The 22,046-nt window shown below is 40.7% G+C and overlaps 1 protein-coding gene across 1 annotated transcript in view; it reads left to right on the forward strand.

The window, feature by feature from the left end:
• The window catches only part of OTULINL (OTU deubiquitinase with linear linkage specificity like), a 79,434-nt gene that overhangs the window by 20,562 nt on the left and 36,826 nt on the right, over positions 1-22,046 (forward strand). The window contains exons 2-4 of the mRNA XM_075212909.1: positions 11,059-11,200; positions 11,280-11,317; positions 11,404-11,495. Of these exons, the coding sequence (XP_075069010.1) occupies positions 11,059-11,200; positions 11,280-11,317; positions 11,404-11,495 (272 nt within the window). The remainder of the gene's footprint in view (positions 1-11,058; positions 11,201-11,279; positions 11,318-11,403; positions 11,496-22,046) is intronic.

A 22,046-nucleotide genomic window follows, 5' to 3' on the forward strand; every position in this document is an offset into this window, starting at 1 on the left:
AGGCGGGGGAGGGGTGCTCAATAAGTATTACAAAAAATATAAATCCACACATTATGAAAATAGAAAAGAGTTAACAAAACAAAAAAAACATTGCAATGCACATTACAGAAACATAGAATGTCCAAAAGATGCCGTGGAGCAAACCACTAATCCTCCTGGGGAGAATAAGGTAAAGCCAGGAGCGAGTGGGTGAGAGAGGAGGAAGATGACTCTCTATTTGCACCCGCTCCCTCTGTAACGTATACATGCCACTTGAGTAACTTCATGTATGTCATGTCTATCGTTTCCATTTCAAAGCTGTGCTGTGTTTTAGAAATAATTCGAGCCAGCGTAACGGATTTATAAAGTGCTGTAACAGAAACATACATGAAAAATGCTAATTTTCAGGTTTTTAACATTGAACAAAGTACAGGGTGCTGAAAACTTAAGAAAATTTATAAAAAAATGACACTTCAATCTAAGTATAAATATATATAAAACACTGTGTATTATATGTATCTATATTGGTCCCACACTTTCTTTCTGCAAACAACCTATTGGATCCTCTTCAGTCAGGCTTTCACTCTCAACACTCCACAGAAACTGGCCTGATTTGATCTGATCACAGCTAAATCTAAAAACCATTACTCTCTCCTAATTCTTCTGGATCTCTCTGCTGTATTTGACGCTGTTGACAACTCTCTCCTCATACAAACGCTACAATCCCTAGGTCTTCAAGACACTGTCTTATCCTGGGGCATGATTCATTACGGATCTTAAATGAAGAGGTATCTTATTTCAGGGGCTATTTGGAGGGAGGGAAATAGGTTTATATATTAAATGTGTTTGCTATCTAATGTCAGGGTTGGTTGGAGGGAAAGAGATATAGGGCCTGATTCACTAAGGATCTTAACTTAAGAAACTTCTTATTTCAGTCTCCTGGACAAAATCATGTTACAATGCAAGGGGTGCAAACTAGTTTTCTCTTTTGTACATAAGTTAAATACTGTCGTTTTTTTCATGTAGCACACAAATACTTGATAGCTTATTTGTACACTGAAATTTAAAGTTGATATTTGTGTGCTACATGAAAAAACAGTCAGTATTTAACATATGTACAAAACAGAAAACTAGTTTGCACCCCTTGCAGTGTAACATGGTTTTGTCCAGGAGACTGAAATAGGATACCTCTTCATTTAAGATCCGTAATGAATCAGGCCCCTGCTTCTCATCCTACGTAGCTAATTGCTCTTTCAGTGTTAATTTCTCTGGCTCCTCCACTGCTCCACTTCTTTTATCAGTTGGAGTACCACAGGGCTCAGTCCTAGGTCCTCTTCTATTCTCTACACCACTTGTCTTGGAAAACTAATACACTAATTTGGATTTCAGTATCATCTCTATGCAGATGATGTACAAATTTATCTATACTCTCCTGATCTCTCACAATCTGTGTCTCGCCTTATTGACTGTCTTTCTGCCATTTCATCTTGGATGTCCTCTCGCCAACTCAAACTCAATCTTTTAAAAACAGAATTAATAATATTTCCACCCACCAACAAAAGCATCTTGCCTGACATTCCTATTTCTGTTGATAACACGACCATAAATCCCACTCCGCAAGCTCGCTGCCTAGGTGTAATCCTTTGACTTGCAACTATCCTTTGTTCCCCACATCAACTCTATATTTACTAGAGATGCTCGGGCTCGGTTTTCTGAAAACCGAACCCACCCGAACTTAGGGAATCCAAGTAGGCTTACGAGCCGGCTCAGTACTTTTGCGCGTCCTCGGATCTGAATTTAAGGCAAAACATCATTGTTGAGTTGTCGGATCTCGCGGGTTTTGGATTCCATAAGTACCTCCCTCCCCTCCCCAAGAGATCCAGCTCCATTGCTCACACAGATACAGGGGTAGCAGTGTTCTTGTCACTCTCCATTCTCCAGTGCCATTGCTCAGTGCCATTGCTCATACAGAAGCAGGAGGGTTAGCAGTGTTCTTGTCACTTGACAAAAATTGACTGGAAATGACTGGAAATTAATATTATTGAGGTTAATAATAATGTTGGAACTAAAAAAGAGCCAAATTATGTGATTTTAGAAAACAAAATAAGGATCCAAAACCAAAACACAAAGTTATTCCAGATCCAAAACCAAAACACGGGGGTCAGTGAACATCTCTAATATTTACATCATGCAGCATACACCTAAAATACATTTCCAAAAAACATACATATCTTAAACAGGATACTGCAAAAACTTTAATTCATGCATTCATCATCTCCCGCATTGACTACTGCAATTCTCTCCTTACTGGTCTTCCCAAGATCAGACTCAAACCCCTACAATCTATTTTGGATGCAGCGGCTTGATTGATTTTCCTTGCAAATTGTCCTTCCTCTGCTGAACCACTCTATCAGTCTCTACATTGGTTGCCTGTATTTCATCAAATCCAATTTAAAATTCTTCTATTAACATACAAGGCCATCAACAAAATTGCACTAACATACATCTCCTCACTTGTCTCAAAATATCTCCCAACTCGACTACTCTGTTCTGCACAAGATCTGTGTCTCTCTTCCACTCTGATCGCATCCTACCATTCCTGTTTACAGGACTTTTTTCGTGCTGCACCGACTTTGTGGAATTCCCTCCCTCGCACAATAAGACTTTCCTTTGGTCTTCAAACCTTCAAGCGTTTTCTAAAAACCCACCTCTTCAGTCAAGCCTAAAATATTCCTCAACTACCCTCTTAATCTCCCTAGGTTACCATATACATATTACCCTTTACACAGCTAACACAAGAAAAAACGTCTGACCAACATTGTTGTGTGACTGATCATACAGCCCACTAAATAATTTATACCTCTGCATTCTAAGCGGTCCAAAATGCAATATGATGGAGCACTTACCCTTGTGTATCAAACTCCCATCGTCTCATAGATTGTAAGCTTGCGAGCAGGGCCCTCCTACCTCTCTGTCTGTATGTATTAACCAGTATTGTTATATTACCGTTTGTTCCCACTTTTAAAGCGCCACGGAATCTGCTGATGCTATGTAATGTTAATGATGATAGTTATATATATATATATATATATATATATATATATATATATATATATTTTACTGTCAACTAGGGTTTACAGTAAACATGCTAGTTGATGCAGATATCTAATCAGCCATTCATGTGGAAGAAACTCAATGTATAAAAGAGTGGAGACATGGTAAAAAATTGCAAAAGTGTTCAAAAATTGCAGACCACTCACCAGAATAGAGAAGAAATGTGATCTAAGTGGCTTTTACTGTGGAATGATTGTTGGTGCCTTATGTGCTGTTGCAGTACCTCAGAAACTGCTGATCTCTTTGGATTTTTACACACCACAGTCTCTAGAGTTTACTGATAACGATGCCCAAAACCAAAACCATTACCATCCAGTGAACGGCAGTTCTGTGGGAGGAAACACCTTGTTAATGAGAGATGTCAGAAGAGAATGGCCAGCCTGGTTCCAGGTGATAGGAAGGCGACAGTAACTCAATTAACCATGGGTGGTATGCAGAAGGGCATCTCTGGTAATTTTGTTTTAAGAAAAGGAGCTGATCCCTATGTTAATACACACTGCCCATTGACACATGCATATTATATTTTAACATATACAGTGTTGGGCCTCTTGTCACATATCCCCTGTTGTCACATATCCCCTCCGTCTGGGACTAGGTGTAAATTGGTACAGCATGAGTCACACACAGCCTCTGTAGACGCAGCCCCCACCCCACTCAGCAACAGGCAGCCTCGCGATTGGCTGCCTCTTGCTTTCCAATAACAGGACTGCCCACCCCTTTTTTTTTTTTCTACTCCTGGCTGGACTGGGCCTATTTCTATGGAGGGGTCTGGAGCTGCAGCCCCATCAGACCCATTGTTAATCTGGCCCTGGCTAAAGGTAAAAACAAATTTGTTTTTTAATTTCAAATTCGGCTTTCACCCAGAGCTGGATTAAGGCTCTAGGGGGCCTGCGGCACTTAAGACAGGGGGGGCCCCTATGGTGTAATAAGGCTATAATTTTAGACAAATACACAGGAAATTCTATGTGCACTAGTGTTAGGTGCAGCTCCCCCTTCACGAGCAGAGAAGTGTGAAGCAGAACATTCCTCCCAACTGTCCTTGCAGTCGGACTAAATCCTGAATAAGTGGGATAGTCACCCAAAATTGGGACTGCCCCACCAGATTCAGGACTGTTCTGCTTTCTACCTGTTCTTGCCGCTTTCACTAGCTGCCGCAGCTGGTATCTTAAAGTTGTTGCTGGTGTAGATCCTGGAACGTTCGTGAAATTCTGAAATATCCCCAGCATTAAATCAATAGCACCCACATTTAATTAAATAAAATTAATAGTATACAAATTTAATAATAGAACTATTTCTAACAACCAGCCCCGACATTGAATTAATAGCGTACACATTTAATAAATAAACCTCCCCACAAAACAGCCCGGCAATAAATTTGTAGCATTTACATGTAATAAATAAACCCATTTCACACAACCATTGGCAACATTTAATAATTTATATTCATGTTTAATAAATAGCCCTCCTTTTTTCCAACCTTAGCCCCAAATTAAATGAATAGCCCCAAAACCAGCAGTAAATTAAAGGTTCCATTAACTCACTTTAAATTAATAGGCCCACTATTAAATTAAATACTCCACCATCACCCCTCAAATAAATTCATACAATCCACCATTAAATAATTAGCCCTCAGCCAAACTCCACCATTAAATTAATAGCCCACCCACATAACATTAAGAACCCTTCCCTCACACATCCATGCTGTGTTTGGAGAGGCAGATACCTCTGTCGGCCGCTTTTGCAGCCTGCACCCAGACAGCTCGTCCTCTTTCATGTCAAGTGACCCCTATAATTATCAAGTTACCTTAGTATGTGTGTGTATATATTGGTCATCCTTACGAGCCTAGTCCAACTTATCATTAGCAGGCCTGGAGTGTGCAAGGCAACATATGCTAATGTCTGTGACAACAGTTAGAATGAAGGTGTCTTATTTAATTTTTGTTTTGTTTGTTTAATATTAACATTTATTCATGGCTTGTCATGCATTTCTATATAAAGTGTATGTCCGGAGGAGGGGAGCTAATGGAGTAAGTGGTGGTAAAAACAGGTGGTAAATTGTGATTGACAGTGTCCTGACAGGCAGTGCAATTGTCCATATGGTTCCAAAAAGTGAGACATTAGATAACATCCATGGTGCAATTGTAACTTTATAATTTTACTGTGTGATTTTCTTCACTCGCTTAAAATGGCCACTTTTTTAAATGCTACTTTCTAGGGGCAGGCAGAGAGGGTCCAGGATAAAAGCTGCCATAGGGGCAAATAGAAAATCCAGGTCTTAGCACCACATACTAACTCTGTATCCCCACGTTCTCCTCTTCAATACCCTTCATCTTACTCCTCTATTCCCCTCAAGTACATTTTCTATCTTCCCTCTTACTCCTCATTCCGCACCTCCTTAACATCCTCATGGCCTCCTCAATCTCCTTCTCTATCTCCACCTCCTCATCAGCGTGGTTTATCTTCCTGGGTTGTTCCTCTGGTTTACATTCAATCACACACACACAACGCCCAGAAGGCTTAAAATAATAATTGCATCCATCCATGCTGTTACTATAATACCAGCGTGATGGGACCCTAGGCACCTAGTGCCAATTAAGCATTTAAACCGAGGACCCTGTGCTGCTCTCTGTATACCGATATTTGGGGGCAGCACCAAGAACCATAGAGAACCTTGTCCGGGGCCCTCCCTTAATCCGGCTCTGGCAATAGGGACTCTGAAAAAGACATAGGCACCTCTCAAAGCATTTCCATACGGATCCCAGACTGGTCGGTGACTACACACCTAATTGATATGGCAAGAGAAAAAAATGTACAGCTGCTGCAAGGCACTTTTTGCAATGCAATGCTATTATTTTATATTCCTGAAATATCTGCCAACATTATATTTACCGCACAGATTATGAAAAGAAGTGCACATAGAAATAGCACTTGTGCTTAAATTACTACTACTGGAAAGTTAATATGATTTAACTGTTAATTTATATTTTCTAAGTGGGCCCCCATATATATTATGCCACACATAAGTGCACCCAATTAATATTATACCACACATAAGTGCTCTCAATTAATATTATGCTACATTAGCCAGCTGTGTTGCAACTCAGCTCACAAGTCATCAGTTGTGCAGCGGGACAATGCACACGCGCAGCAGTTCAATATCGGCGATTTTCAGCTTTAGTGAAAACTGTGCTGGTGTGTCAGACAACTCAGCGCTGCGTGCCATATATGGCAAGCGTGCCGTAGGTTACCGACCCCTGATCCAGATGATGAGGCCTGCAGCCTACTCAGGGCACCCAGGTTTTTTCCACTTCAAGTTATTTATCTTGCATTATCCAAGTCTAAAGCTACTGAAAGATTTAACCTAAGGAGCAAGTATATCAACAAATGACACATAAAACATATTCATGTGTATTACTGAGCGATAATATACATAAAATATGTATACTTCACTAAACATGTCTAGCATGCTGTATGTCCAATTCCTTTGCTACAGGTAACCAACTTAGGAGAATGTTGCTTATAAATTGCATTACTGGGGCAGTACAGATACCTGTATAAAAGCGTTGTAGTCTCCTACACAATACCATGAGGCGCAGTACCATGATGCAGAGTATCATAACCAGTGAGACCTCGCGAAGCATAACGGACATTCTATAGTTTGTCATTTAAGATTTATCTTATATCAGTCTGTGTATGAAGAGGGAAATACTTCTTATAAGCTATACTTTTTAAGACAGCTACAGTGGAAAGTCAAAGTAGAACTGAAAAATATATTTTACTTTAACTTTCTTCTAAAAGTTTTTCATACTTTCATTCACACTCCAATGCAGGTGAATAACAAAAAACATGAAGTAAAATTCGACATGGTACTTTGTAAAAACATACCAATACAACAGGAACATGGATCCAGAAGCTTACTCTTCATTTGTCTTATTTCTTATGTGCTTTCATTGTCATATAAACGTGGGCAACACATTCTAAATGATCTATGCAACACTTAATAGTGAACATGATCTTTAAGCAATGATTTTGTTACTAGTGTCTCTAGCATGGAGCAGCAGCTGCTACAGTCAGTGTAAGATCATGAGAGACTATCCCATCCTCCTCCTTCTCATGGCATGTAACAAGCAGTGTGCACACCTTATACTACACACCTATACAACATTACACACACAGACAACATATAAACTACTCAATACCGTGTGTAGCAAGTTACAGGTGAGTTGATAGCTCTGCCTCTCTCTGGACTGTAGAATCAGCGATTGGACAGATGGAACATGTGACATTCGAGGGCAGTGGCTTCTGGTAATTGTAGTTACATTGCTGGCATTTTGTGATGGACACTGGCAGTGTGAAAAACTACATCTCCCAGAGTTCTTTTCCACAATAAGTTTCTTCGGCTCCCTTGAAACAGATTACAGCTGCACATTGCATAAGCAGAAGAATCGGATCACCTAATGACAGGTGATCCGATCAGCAGGCTGCCGGCGGCGGGGGGCCCTTGGAGAAAAGGGGTGCCCGGGGAACGTGCCCCCTGTGCCCCACCCTTAATCCGGCCATGCTTTCACCCACTAATGCTTACGTTTGTGTTTTTTCAAAACTCAGCTCCACTTGGCTTTTTAATGTGTCACAGCAATTTTTGTCACTCATTTTGTTTTCATTAAAATCAAAACCGTATAGCAGAGGTTTGAACAACTGCTACTGAGGGAGAAGGATTGAAGTGAATGGGGGGCTGTCGCACCTGCGCCTTTTGCCGTTCTTGTCTCTCCCACTCGCTTTTCCTCAAATGCCGGCACAAGAATGGCTCATTGGCTTCAACCTTTACCTTTACCATTTTGAATACATCAAGATTAAAACCTTACTAAATTTTTATTTCATGTGATTCACAGTACATCACACCATTCCCCTCAGCAGTCACACTTAACCTCCCCTCCGGGATCTCCCAGAGAAGGAAAAGAAAAAGTATGATTGTCATACTTGCAACTTTGGAGCTCACCCCTTTGGAAGGTCTCCACTGGTGGTCGTGTTTTGGGTGTGTGGTCATGATAATCGCATCTTTAGGGCCCACCCCTGCTATACAATATCAATTTTGGGCTATTATAGCAGGGGCTGGGCCAGGTGATGCGATCAGCTCCGCCCCCATCCACTTCACCAATGAAGCGGACAGGATTCGGGAGGTTACCCTGGTCACCTGGTAGTCCAGGAGAGCTCCCAAAAATTCGGGAGTCTCCTGGACATTCTGGGAGAGTAGGCAACTATGATTTATGGTATAAGATTTTTATGAAGATCCTTTGAATCCAGACCTTTTTTGGGCATGTACTTCCAGACTATCCAAACTCCCATGTACCTCCAGAATAGCTAATCAGAGTCTTTCTTAGAGTCCAGCAGCTAATATATTGAAGAAAGACTGGAGGAATAGAGAGAGTTTTTATAATTAACCCCCCCCCCCTCCCACACCCTCTACCATAGTTCTAATCAGAAGTACAGAGGATTTTTGCATACTGTGAAATAGTTATTGTTACGGAAGTGAACAGCAGTGAGATATTATTTTGTGGTGACACACTGTTTAAAATTGTTTAGTGGAAAAACAACTAACAGGACCTGATTCAGCATTTTCCATCTTGATGTATGAGTCATACAATGTTGTATGTTTTGGTCTAGTTATAAACTCTCTTTACGTTTGAACACTTGCAAGATCCTGTGTAGAACAGTGAAGAAATTAGAACATGTAAAAGAAGAAAGTTAAATGATAAGTGGAATGTTTAACATGATGAATTTGCATACAGGATATCATATTTTTCAAGAGATAGTCTAATTACATAGTCTTTCTAAATAATACAGCTTAGACTACTTAACTTCTTTTCCCCTTAATCGACTATAGCTCCACTTTAGGACTGCCTGGTATGCAGTGGGTTGGAATTTTGTTTTCGACATATAGTGTATACAGACCTGCCAACTTGAAAATTCTTTTTCTCAAGAAGAAAGCTAAGGGGTGATTTTGTGTAGTCTGCAAAATGAAATGATTAAATTAGCTCCATATACACCACACAATGCAAAATAAAAGTGTGCAGTAGAAATTTTACATTATTAGATGAATAGTTAGAAAGCCTGCTATTGTAAAAACTATATATGATTTTTTTATTATGACGAAAGGGTAAATATTTAGTGCACACTTTATAGCAATAAAATTCATTGTAAATCAGGCCCATTTGTCCTTTTATATGCCAAAATGTTAACATACTGTACAGCCAATAAACTTCCATATAGAACATGTCACCACATAGCCAATGTACTGCAACTTCATATAGTTGTATATGCAGTCAGATAGCCAAAATACCTCTATATATACTCACATGCTTACACACACACACACACACACACACACATTATATATATATATATATATATATATATATATATATATGCCTAGTGGCGTGTGTTAGTCTGTCTGTCTGTGTGGAAAAAAATAAAACCAAGCTGCAGCGCCACCTGCTGGGCGGAGTTATACACTGACCTACTAAATTCTTAGTGTGTGTGGGAAAAAAAAAATCAGAAAGGGCTGAAATTTGGTATACTAAGATGTTTTTAATTTGTTAATTTAATTTGTTAATTGTTAAAAGTGTTTATAAAGATTTTAAAAATATATATATATATTTCTTGAAGGAGAAGTGACAGTTGGGAGTGGTTGGTGGTTGCCGGGGGTAACAGTTGGGAGTGGTTGGTGGTTGCCAGGGGTGAGAGTGGGGAGTGGTTGGTGGTTGCCGGGGGTGACAGAGCGAGAGGAGTGTGATACTCAGGACCGCTGAGAGAGATCCCTGTGTCTGGATAGACATCTGGATAGATGTGGCGATAAAGATGAAGGATGAGGTGATGGAGAAAAATGATGAGGTGGTGACACGTGGACAAAACCACGTTAAAAAAGGGCGCTTACGTCGGGAGGTAACGCTCTTCCCCTGAGGAGGCCTGGGCTATGGCCCAAATGCATGACAAGAGCCTTTTAAACACCTTAAGTAGCTTGATTTGACTAGAATGCATGAGTATCATGCACGGGTTAACTTGTGTATATATATATATATATATATATATATATATAAATATATATATATATATATATATATATATATATATATATATAAAATATATATAAAATATATATATATATACACACACATAACATATACAGTATATTCCACATAGACTTAAATACAGCAAGTATATATAGGTCATAAAATGGTTATGCCATGTACAGACTTTAGCCTGTCTTATATATGACTGGAGATTGCTGGAAACTCATTATAGTTGTACTCGTTAGACAGACATATGTCTAGAGACAATATTTCATACTTGCCTACTTTTGGCAAGTTGCATCTGGGAGAGGGGCATGTCTAGAGGGGGGGAGGGGGTGGGGCGTGGCCAAACGCGTCATTTTGGTCCCGCTCCCACTTCCCCCCCCCCCTGCAACAAATATGCTGCTTTGTCACGGGGAGCGGGGCCAAAATGACGCGATTCACAGCGAATTGCGTCATATTAGCCCCGCAATTGCGGGATGCGGGAGACTTGCCAGCTCTCCCGGGAGTCCGTAAGACTGACCTGAATTTTGGAAGTCTCCCGGACATTCCGGGAGAGTTGGCAAGTATGCTATATGTGCACTGACAGAACATGGGGAGAGAAGTGACTTACAGGCTAGGAAGCAGGTACTGAACCTCACAGGTTCTTGGTCCAAACCCCATTGACTAGGCAGGTCTGTGTATATCTTTTTTCACCAGCCATCAGTCATGAATGACTGTGTACATAGTGAATTAAGAAATAGCAAATCCATAATGATCCACCATCACATTAGTCCATATTTCAGTGTGATTAGGTATGATGAAAACTTCAAGCTGTTATGGTATAAATAGTTATAGGTATTATTTTTAGTTAGGGTGTAAACTAGACCAGAGATGACATTGGATTTGTTTGTTTTAGAGACCCCTGATGAGCAGTCTAAGCTGCTTCTTCTTCATGAGTTTATAAAGAAACTGTGGAATCAATTACACCAGTGTCTTGTTCTATCCGTGGCAGTCCTGTTTATGATGTGGCAGCACTTCAAAGCCCTGATTTCATTGTGGTATGTTATTTCCTCCTGCATTTGGTCACATTCCATATGTTCCTCACTGCATTCCAGCAATGTATCTGCTTATTTGCAGGTGTAGTATCTCATGTCAAGGACAATCTAAAAATAAAAGTAAGTATTCATTTTTCATTTACAGGAATATGTGTAAAATGAGTAATGCAGGAAACCTTATTGTCCTTTTTTACATCTCTATTCAGGAAACCTGAGTGTGAATGCGGAAGTCAATGTGCTGTCTTATTGTTCAAAGAAATGGAAAGGGGAAGCTCTTTGTGCTATGCAGATGAGGAAGGTAAACATTATACTCTTTCAAACTTTATATTGCTGGAAGTATAAATAATCACTTTTACTTTTCTTCTTTTATGAGAGGACGAACCTTAAAGACTACCTTCAATCTGAGTACATGTCTTTACATAACAAATCAAGGTTCAAAAAGTAATTGGTATGCAGCCCATCCACTAGCCACATGTTTTACACGAATCATTCTGCTAATACAAAGCAGATTATAATGCAACTGCCATACACAATGCATCCATAGCCTCTACCTCTCACCCTCTGTTGCTTCTATGTTCAATCCTGCTGTGTCTAATAGGAGATCAGACCTTGACTACTCTTTTCTCATTCTCTTCTATATCATTCACTTCAAAGGAAATCATTGTCTATGTTTTTTTTTCTGTGATATAATCCTGTAATGGCGTTGTCCACTTTTGGACAATTGCTTCTAAAAAAAAGGAAAAACATGACCCCTCCGAACAGCATAAAAGGTGAACACTGGCTCTCCTTTTGACCCTCAAAAGATTGCGCAACGGTTTAGGGATTATTACGCTTCTCTACACAATTTGAGTCCAACAATAGAAGATCCATTCCAGCTTGAGGCAAATATTAAGAGCTACCTCCGCTCCTGCCAGTTACCTAAACTCAGTAGAAGTCAATTGGCAACTCTTAAAGCAGAGCTTACCCCTGAAGAAATTACTGAGGCCATTAAAGCGCTGAAACGTCAGTCAGCCCCAGGTCCGGATGGATTTTCTTCTATATATTACAAAAAATTTGTACGCCAGCTGGTCCCCATGCTTTCAGGGTTATTTAGCTTAGTACTCGAAGGGGGCAAATTTGATGGAGCCACCACCGGTTCGGGGATCGTCGTAATACCTAAACCAGACAGAGACCCGACGGAAGTGAGTAACTATAGACCCATCTCCCTGCTTAACGTGGATCTAAAACTTTTTGCTAAGATCCTAGCAAATAGATTAGGGGCCGTCCTCCATTCATTGGTCCACCTGGACCAAGTCGGATTTGTTCCAGGAAGGCAAGCCTCAGATAACACAAGAAGGATAATAGACTTAATCCACATAGCTAATAGTACGTCTCTCCCTGCCTTGGTGGTCGCTCTGGATGCTGAGAAAGCTTTTGATAGAGTGGCTTGGCCATTTATTCAGCAGACTTTAGGAAGCATGGGGATCCAAGGTTGCTTTTGTAAGGGGATGTCGGCGCTTTATCATAACACCACAGCTTCAGTTTTAGTGAACGGTCTCACATCCACACCCTTTAGAATAAGTAATGGCACCCGCCAGGGCTGCCCCCTTTCACCCTTACTCTTTGCCCTCATTATGGAACCCTTAGCAGCTAGAATCAGAAACAATACGGGAATCACGGGTATTCCCACAAGTTCTAAAGATAATAAGATAGCTCTATACGCGGATGATGTTATACTTACACTAACTAGCCCGCATGCATCACTGCCTAAACTTTTTGAGGAAATATCGCTCTATAGTTCCCTATCGAACTACAAAATTAATGCGGACAAGTCCGAAATTTTAGATCTTAATATCCCTCAGCATATCACTCAACCTCTTAAAACCACTTATAATTTTCGGTGGCAGCACAATAAGATCAAATATTTGGGAATATATATAACCAAGAATTACTCCTCTCTATACGCAGCTAATTTCCCTAGACTAATTAATGCAATTCGAGGTGACCTAACTCAATGGAATAAATTTCATATTTCCTGGATTGGTAGGATGGCTTCAATCAAAATGAATGTTTTACCTAGATTACTTTATCTGTGGCAAACGCTCTCAATTCAGGTTCCCTTACATGTTCTCCAGCACCTTCAGCAAATGGTATCTAAATTTGTATGGGCAGGGCGTAAGCCTAGAGTGCGTATGCGAATACTCTCTAAACATCAAACCTCTGGAGGACTGGGCCTCCCAAATATAATAAAGTATTATAGAGCTACACATATGTCACAATGTATCCTATGGCACTCACCCCCTCATTATAGAGTGTGGACGCAGATTGAGGCAGACATATTGCAACTATATTATCCATATTCCTTACTCTGGATACCATCCCAGCATAGGACTAGGTGTTTAGCTCAGCTCCCCACTGCTCGTTTTTCTGTCTCATTATGGGATCAAGTAACCAGATTCTACAAGTTGCGATCTAATTATCCACTCCTTGTCCCACTTTGGAATAATAAAAACTTTGAGCCAGGGTTAGATCATAAAATATTTCATTACTGGTCCGCACATAATTTGCTCTCCATTTGGGATCTGGTCCCAGCTGGGGTTTTTCCTACTTTCGCAGACTTACAGAGAAGATTTCATTTGCCCCAAAAAATCTTCTATCAATATCTTCAACTTAGGCACCTTTATCGTTCCTTAAACGCGCCCCCCCCCCCCCCCCCTCCCTCGGTTCATTGTTCTCCATTAGAATCTTTGTGTCGCTGTTCCCCGACTACTAGAGGCTTAATTTCCACTTTGTATCAATTGATTAACAACTTTGGCCAACCCGATAAAGACCCTCATGAGCTTGCCTGGGAGAGGGACACCGGGGAGACCCTGACTCCTAAAGAATGGTCAAAGGTAAGAGCTAATATAGCTAAGTCATCTATATCAGTTAGGATAAAGGAAAACTCTTACAAAATTTTCTATAGATGGTATTTGGTCCCCTCTCGTCTCCACTCTATCTTTCCGACTGCTAGTGACAGATGTTTGAGAGGGTGTGGTTTGCGGGGTACCCTGCTGCACGTTTGGTGGTGTTGCCCTAAATTGCGTCCTTATTGGCAACAAATTCATAATCTCATCAAGGATATTACACTGGTTAAAATGCCCGAGTCCCCCCTATACTCGCTTCTTCCTAGACGGCTCCCAGGCATTAGTCGCTCCACGCAAAAACGTATTAATCATATATTAAATGCCTCTAAATGTTTAATTGCCGCTCTATGGAAAAACACCTCTCCCCCCTCACTCTCAGCCACTATCAACAAAGTTTGGTCAGTTTATAGGATGGAAAGCATCACAGCTCTCCTCAAAGACAAACCAGTGAACTTCAAAAACACATTGGGCTAGATTTACTAACCTGCGGGTTTGAAAAAGTGGGGATGTTGCCTATAGCAACCAATCAGATTCTAGCTTTCATTTACTTAATACCTTCTACAAAATGACAGCTAGACTCTGATTGGTTGCTATAGGCAACATCCCCACTTTTTCAAACCCGCAGCTTAGTAAATCTAGCCCATGGTCTTCCTGGACGAATCACTATGATGTTGAACCTCCCTTGACAACCGGTTGACAAATCTCTGTTGGTTTGGATAGGTACCCCTGTCAGGTTTAAGAAGGATCATTGCGCATATAAGTTCTGGAAAATTCTGATTTAATTCGTTCTTCATATAGCCACACGGGTCAATGCCTCTCTACCCTACAATCTGAGGCATAATACAATGAGTAGAATATTCTCCTGTTCCCCTCCCCATTCCCATAACCTCCCTTTCCTTCCCCTATTGTTCGTCTCCCCCCTCCCTCTGAAAAATAAAAACAAACAACATTTTTCTTTTTCTTTTCCATAAATAACATACCGGATTTTAGAGAATTAATCTAAGGGGTATATTTACTAAACTGCGGGTTTGAAAAAGTGGAGATGTTGCCTATAGCAACCAATCAGATTCTAGCTGTCATTTTGTAGACTGCACCAAATAAATAACAGCTAGAATCTGATTGGTTGCTATAGGCAACATCTCCACTTTTTCAAACCCGCAGTTTAGTAAATCTAGCCCTAAGTCTTACTATTATTATGTGTAAACTCTATTGAATTTCATATGTATACAGTATGTTTATACATTCTCTTGGTATGTTTCAATCTCATTGTTTTGTTTTGAAAAAACCCCAATAAAAATTACTTTAAAAAAAAAAAAAAAAAGGTGACCACTGCTGTTATCTGTAGCCTCAAATGTACATGACATGCCTCTCTCTACAGTAGAGTTCCATTGTAAGCTATGGATGTACTGAGTCCACTGTAGGTTCTCAGTTTCAGGTAACGGTGAATTTCTGCCATGCCTCCCAGTTCTCTGTACAGAGAGGTCATGGTTTTCAATAGAGGTTGTCCAAATTACATAATTTTGCATTTTAGATAAATTTGGATAAAATATGGAAAGTGTGCAGAAAAAATGCATTTATTTTATTTTAATACAGATGGGGCTAACCCACAGATATGCACCTAAGTGTATTAGGTATTTTCTAATGTTTATAGAGATACCACATTGGTGTTCTTTCTTTGAGGTTTGTTATGTCTATTAGAGTCATATTAAACTATATATATATATATATATATATATATATATATATATATATATATATATATATATATATATATATATAAATTTATATTACATGGATTTCGTTTATACCATATATCTTATTTATCATTTCTTCTTTGTGAGAGGCACATTTTTTATGCAGAGGAGGTAGGAGCCACATCCAGGTATATAAAGATTGAAAGCAGCAGGAAGCAGATCTTAGGTTAAGTTGACGGGAAGAAGTGAAATTAGTGTTTTTTCTGCAGCATGACCTTGTTCAGAAACAATAGTGATTTGTTTTTATATTACTGTCATGCATGCTAAAGGAAGTCAGTTGGATCCGTAACAAACGAAAATCTAATGCATTCTCTTTAACTTTTTAAAATGTGATTAATCTCTTGTGTTTTTAAATTTAAACATCACAAACAAGACTTGGTTGTTGAACAGCTAGCAATGGCTAAGGGGTAGCAAAACTATTTGTCAGTAGGCTTCTATTGTAATTATTGGCAAGTCTTGTTTCATTGAGTTAAAGCAGCAATCCCAGGTTATATTTTTGTTAAGTACCTTTTAACATGCATCTATAATGTTTATTATCTCCTTTTCAAAATCTCCCTGGGGGTTACAAAATATGTCTGCCAATTACACAGACACAGGCTCAGAGCTCTCAGCATGTCATGTGAAGGCAGATGGGAGAGGATTTTTCAGTACAAAGAGCAGACATAGGTCAGAGAGGCATTCTAAAGCCTCTCTGTGCATTACATCATGTACCATGTGACTGTGGCTATCATAGTAGTCCATGACACTGCACTGAATTATATTATATAATAACAGGCCGAAGAAACAAACCAAGAAAATATATAAATACCAACATATTTTTTGCATTGGATTCCTCCTTTAAGGGCCTGCTGCTTTGTTTTGACATGCACAAGTTAGAATGCTTACAAAAGGGAGTATTTTTGGTGTCTCCTCAAAGAGAAAACAAAACATAATTTATTCATATTGCATACCTCCCAACTCTCCGAATGTAGGCAGGACAGTATTGTGACTACTGCTTTGATAGATAAAAGGAAGGTGACAAGCTTTTTGAAGGGCAATGAGAAAAAATGTGAATGTGTGAACATGATAGGATGCACACAGCATTGTTTCTGGTCTGTGTATTAGTTGATAATAATAATAATACAAACTTTATGGAAAATTGATGTTGTAGCATTCTTGGCTATTTAAATATACAGGTAATATACAGTGATCTCTTGTAGCTAGGGCTGGGTTGATACTATTAAACTATAGTGACATTAATGTTGTTTGTTAGTTGATATTTGTGTGAGAAGGTTTAAATGCCATTATACCAGGGGTTGGCCTTGGTGTTATTAGATTAGGGCATCATGTATGCTTATAGCAGCAATCAGTAATTTGAGGTAATATTGTAAAATTGTTTTATATTATTTAACTCTTATATACGTTTAAAAAAGTACTTTAAATAGTAATAGCTGTGATTGAAACCACATGAAAATTATCCCTACTGGGATAAAATATAAGTTATTTTATAAATATGGAACACAATGACCTTAGTTTCCACCATTAGCCTTAATATTTCCATGTACAATTTAGGACATACTCTTTCTCCCAATTCAAAGTAGTTATATTTTTATGGATATTTCTATATTTCTATACATAAAATTTTAAGCAAAACAAGACAAAAATGTATAGTTCTGCTCATAACTGAGAGTGCGCCAGATGTACACAGGTAGATGGCATAGGGCTATTATCAACTGATATAAGGGAAAATTCATATGTAACTCCATGGGATGTGCCACCTTGAGTAAAAGGCAAAGAATGTTATACATCACTGACTCTAAGGAGGGAATTCACGAGTAATGCGGCCCGCGCACTATTACCATTACTTTGGAAATAGTGCGCATTATTACCGTTAGTGCGGCAATTTCAATGCTGATTTTTGCTCGCAGCTCTGAGAGCCGCAAGCAGAAATCCAGGGGTTACATTACTCTCATGAGTAACTCGGTCAATTGAATTCCCCCCACAAAGTGCTGAACCTTATAGGCCTGATTCAGAGTTATTTGTAAATCCATTTAGAAGGTACAATTTTACACACCTTGGGAAAACCATGTTGTGGTGGAGAGGGGGTAAATTTAAAAAGTGCAGACAGACCTAGAATTGGGAGGGGTGGTGAGCTCTAGCTCAACTCTGAATTGCAGTGTAAAAATAAAACTGCACAGTATTTATGTGCTACACGTAAAAGCACTTTGTACTAATCACATTGCAACATGGCTTAATTAGGTTGCAATGTGCAATGGTCTTTAGCTGGATTTTCACATAACTCTAAAATTAAGCGTTATGTGTTTAAGTATATAATATACAAAGGGGGGTATTCAATTGTTCGTCCGGACCGCCGAAAAACTCGCGCTCTAAAACTATTACCGTTAATACGGTAATTACTCGCTGAATTTCAGCTCGCAGCTCTGAGCTGCAAGCTGAAATTCAGCAAGTAAATTACCATATGAACGGTTTTTACACGCAAAATTACCGTATTAACGGTAATAGTTTTAGAGCGCGAGTTTTTCGGCGGTCCGGATGAACAATTGAATACCCCCCTAAAATAGTGAAAAGTTCATGAATTCTGATTTTTTTTTTATAATGCTTACAAAAGGGAGTATTTTTGGTGTCTCCTCAAAGAGAAAAGAAAACATAATTTATTCATATTGCATACCTCCCAACTCTCCGAATGTAGGCAGGACAGTACAATGGAGGGCTGTCTGTCTCCAGTGGAAGGGAGTGGTGTTGGGGATGGCCTAATGCTTCAGAAGCACTATGAACAGCCCTGGGTGTGTGGTTGTGTCTGGATTCAGTCAACTAAAATATTGGGAGGTATGATATTGAATTCAATTTGGCTCCTTCTGTTTGACTCATTCAAGCTAAAAGTTTCATGGGGTCACTTACAAACCAGTAAGATATACAGAGGCATAGACAACAGCCACTTCTTGCTTTGTGATATCATGCTTATATATTTGGCAGGTTGTGCCTATTTTTACAAGCACATTAATAGTTCTGTAAGATGGCATAGATGGCACAATTCTGCTCCTTAAGAGAACTGTGCCTGATTCTGCACATGAATGCAAACATAAGGGTTTGTTTTGCGGGGTCAGGTTTCCCAGGGACATACTAGGAGAGGGGGCAAGTATGATTAGTGTTTCCACCCACCAGCCTACCTCCAAATTGTAATATTTAAAGAGTCTTAATTTAAAAAATGCATATGACCAAAACATACTGAACTGATGTTGTCAGTAATTTTAAATGAAGGTGCAGAAATACACAAGTATGGTGCTTCCATCCTGCAAAAAATATGTTGTCTCATGAGCAAAAAATTAGAAAGTTTGTAGATAATCTATTAGTTAATTTATATGCTAGTTAGACTTTTTAGACCCCTATGCCTAAGGCAATAGCTTCAATTGTCCTGTTCTTCAGCTGGCAGAATAAGACACAGAAAGAATGGACAGTCCTACAATAAAGGACTAGATTCAGGATTAGCACAGTGATTTCTATATCAACAGTAAAGCCCAGGCAGAAACCACAACATGCTGGAAAATGGATTTATAAAGTCAAGTACAGATTGTGTTTTGTTAAGTTCTTAATGAAGAGTGCATGTGAAAGAAATACATTAAGAACCAGAGACTCGTGTGATTTTACAGCAATACATTTGACTTCAGGAGAACATGATCTTGATTCTAATTCAAGCAGCTATTATATTATTCTTCTAATAACATATATGCAGCTGTTTGGGTTTGAAAGTATCGGTGCAAAGCACAGTGAGGAACACAGTTGCTACATAGATTTATATGAAAACATTGGCTAACTGTAGAGATTACACAATCTGTTACTTTCCAGTAATCTTGTGTTAATATACATGTGTTGAAATGAATATTTTGATTCTGTGTAAACACTGCTTACTATACTAGTATTGTATAAGCAGCAAATAAGTACAAGAGCTACAATTGAGACTTTAGTAATGGGTACATTGACATAATGTAAACTCAGTTATTCTAAACCATATTCAAGATAACTGACAGTGAAATCCATAACAATAATCTGTTTTGTGAATGCTGCTCTAACCAACATTACTAGTATAAACACAGCAAAATCAAGACAGTCGGTGTCCAAAATGCTTTTCAGAGGGGTAACACTCCACAGGGCCAATTCAAGGCAATGTGCTGCTGGACATCACCGAATGTCTGACTGAACATTTTTCCGGATACAACGTACCCCAACATCGCACCTCTAGGGAGCCTCTATTACAGCAGAGAGTCCACCCAGACTCCAGTCCAAGCAGACACTCTGCCGATTGGCATAATTAAGTCCCGCCCCCAAAGCACAATGGCACAAATAATGACGGGTGGGTCTACATGCCAACTGATCTCCTCTTCAGGATCTCCCAGAGGGGAGAAAGGAAATGTTGTCATGTATATTCCTTGCCATTTGAAGCTTACATTCTAAATGGTAAAATTGTTCAATCAAGTCTGCGGATGAACCAAAAATGATAATGTGGTGAGATGCTGATGTATATAGGATTTTGCTGTGTACAGTTTTTTGTGTTTTTTTCTTCTTAGGTTAATTCAGCGGGTCCCAAAGTGTGCGCCGTGGCTCCTAGGGGTGCCGCGGCACTGTCACAGGGGTGCCGAGGCCAGGAAGATAAAACAACAAAAAATAACTTACCAATCCAGCGGCGCCGGGGACCCAACATCCTCCCTCCTCGCTTCTCACTGAATGTCGGGCGTGACGTCATCACACCCGACATTCAGTGACAAGTGGCATGAGAGAGGAGGATGCTGGGTCCTGGGCGCCGCGAGATTGGTAAGTTTTTTTTGTTGTTTTTTTTTCTCTTCCTGGCCCCCGAGATGCAGAGGGGGCAGAGTGAGGGGATGCAGAGGGGGCAGAGTGAGGGAATGCAGAGGGGACAGAGTGAGGGAATGCAGAGTGAGAGAATGCAGAGGGGGCAGAGTGAGAGAATGCAGAGGGGGGCAGAGTGTGTGGATGAAGGGGCACAGAGTATGTGGATGAAGGGGCACAGAGTGTGTGGATGAAGGGGCACAGAGTGTGTGGATGCAGGGGCACAGAGTGTGTGGATGCAGAGGCACAGAGTGTGTGGATGCAGAGGCACAGAGTGTGTGGATGCAGAGGCACAGAGTGTGTGGATGCAGAGGCACAGAGTGTGAGGATGCAGAGGTACAGAGTAAGTGGATGCAGGGGCACAGAGTGTGCTGATGCAGAGGCACAGAGTGAGTGGATGCAGGGGCACAGAGTGTGTGGATGCAGGGGCACAGAGTGTGTGGATGCAGGAGCACAGAGTGTGTGGATGCAGAGGCACAGAGTGAGTGGATGCAGAGGCACAGAGTGTGTGGATGCAGGGGTACACAGTATGTGGATGCAGGGGCACAGAGTGTGCTGATGCAGGGGCACAGAGTGAGTGGATGCAGAGGCACAGAGTGTGTGGATGAAGGGGCACAGAGTGAGTGGATGCAGGGGCACAGAATGTGTGGATGCAGGGGCACAGAGTGTGTGGATGCAGGGGGACAGAGTGTGTGGATGCAGGGGGACAGAGTGTGTGGATGCAGGGGCACAGAGTGTGTGGATGCAGGGGCACAGAGTGTGTGGATGCAGAGGCACAGAGTGAGGGAATGCAGAGGCACAGAGTGTGTGGATGCAGGGGTACAGAGTGTGTGGATGCAGGGGCACAGAGTGTGTGATTGCAGGGGCACAGAATGTGTGGGTACAGGGGCACAGAGTGTGTGGATGCAGGGGCACAGAGTGTGTGGATGCAGAGGCACAGAGTGTGTGGGTGCAGAGGCACAGAGTGTGTGGGTACAGGGGCACAGAGTGTGTGGATGCAGGGGCACAGAGTGTGTGGATGCAGAGGCACAGAGTGTGTGGGTGCAGAGGCACAGAGTGTGTGGATGCAGGGGTACAGAGTGTGTGGATGCAGGGGCACAGAGTGTGTGGATGCAGGGGCACAGAGAGTGCGTATGCAGTGGCACAGAGTGAGTGGATGCAAGGGCACAGAGAGTGCGGATGCAGGGGCACAGAGAGTGCGGATGCAGGGGCACAGAGAGTGCGGATGCAGGGGCACAGAGTGTGTGGATGCAGGGGCACAGAGTGCGTATGCAGTGGCACAGAGTGAGTGGATGCAGAGGCACATAGTGAGTGGTTGCAGGGGCACAGAGTGAGTGGATGCAGGGGCACAGAGTGAGTGGATGCAGG

The sequence above is a fragment of the Mixophyes fleayi genome, chromosome 5 (genome assembly GCF_038048845.1).
Source record: "Mixophyes fleayi isolate aMixFle1 chromosome 5, aMixFle1.hap1, whole genome shotgun sequence".
Taxonomy (NCBI): Eukaryota; Metazoa; Chordata; class Amphibia; order Anura; family Limnodynastidae; genus Mixophyes; species Mixophyes fleayi.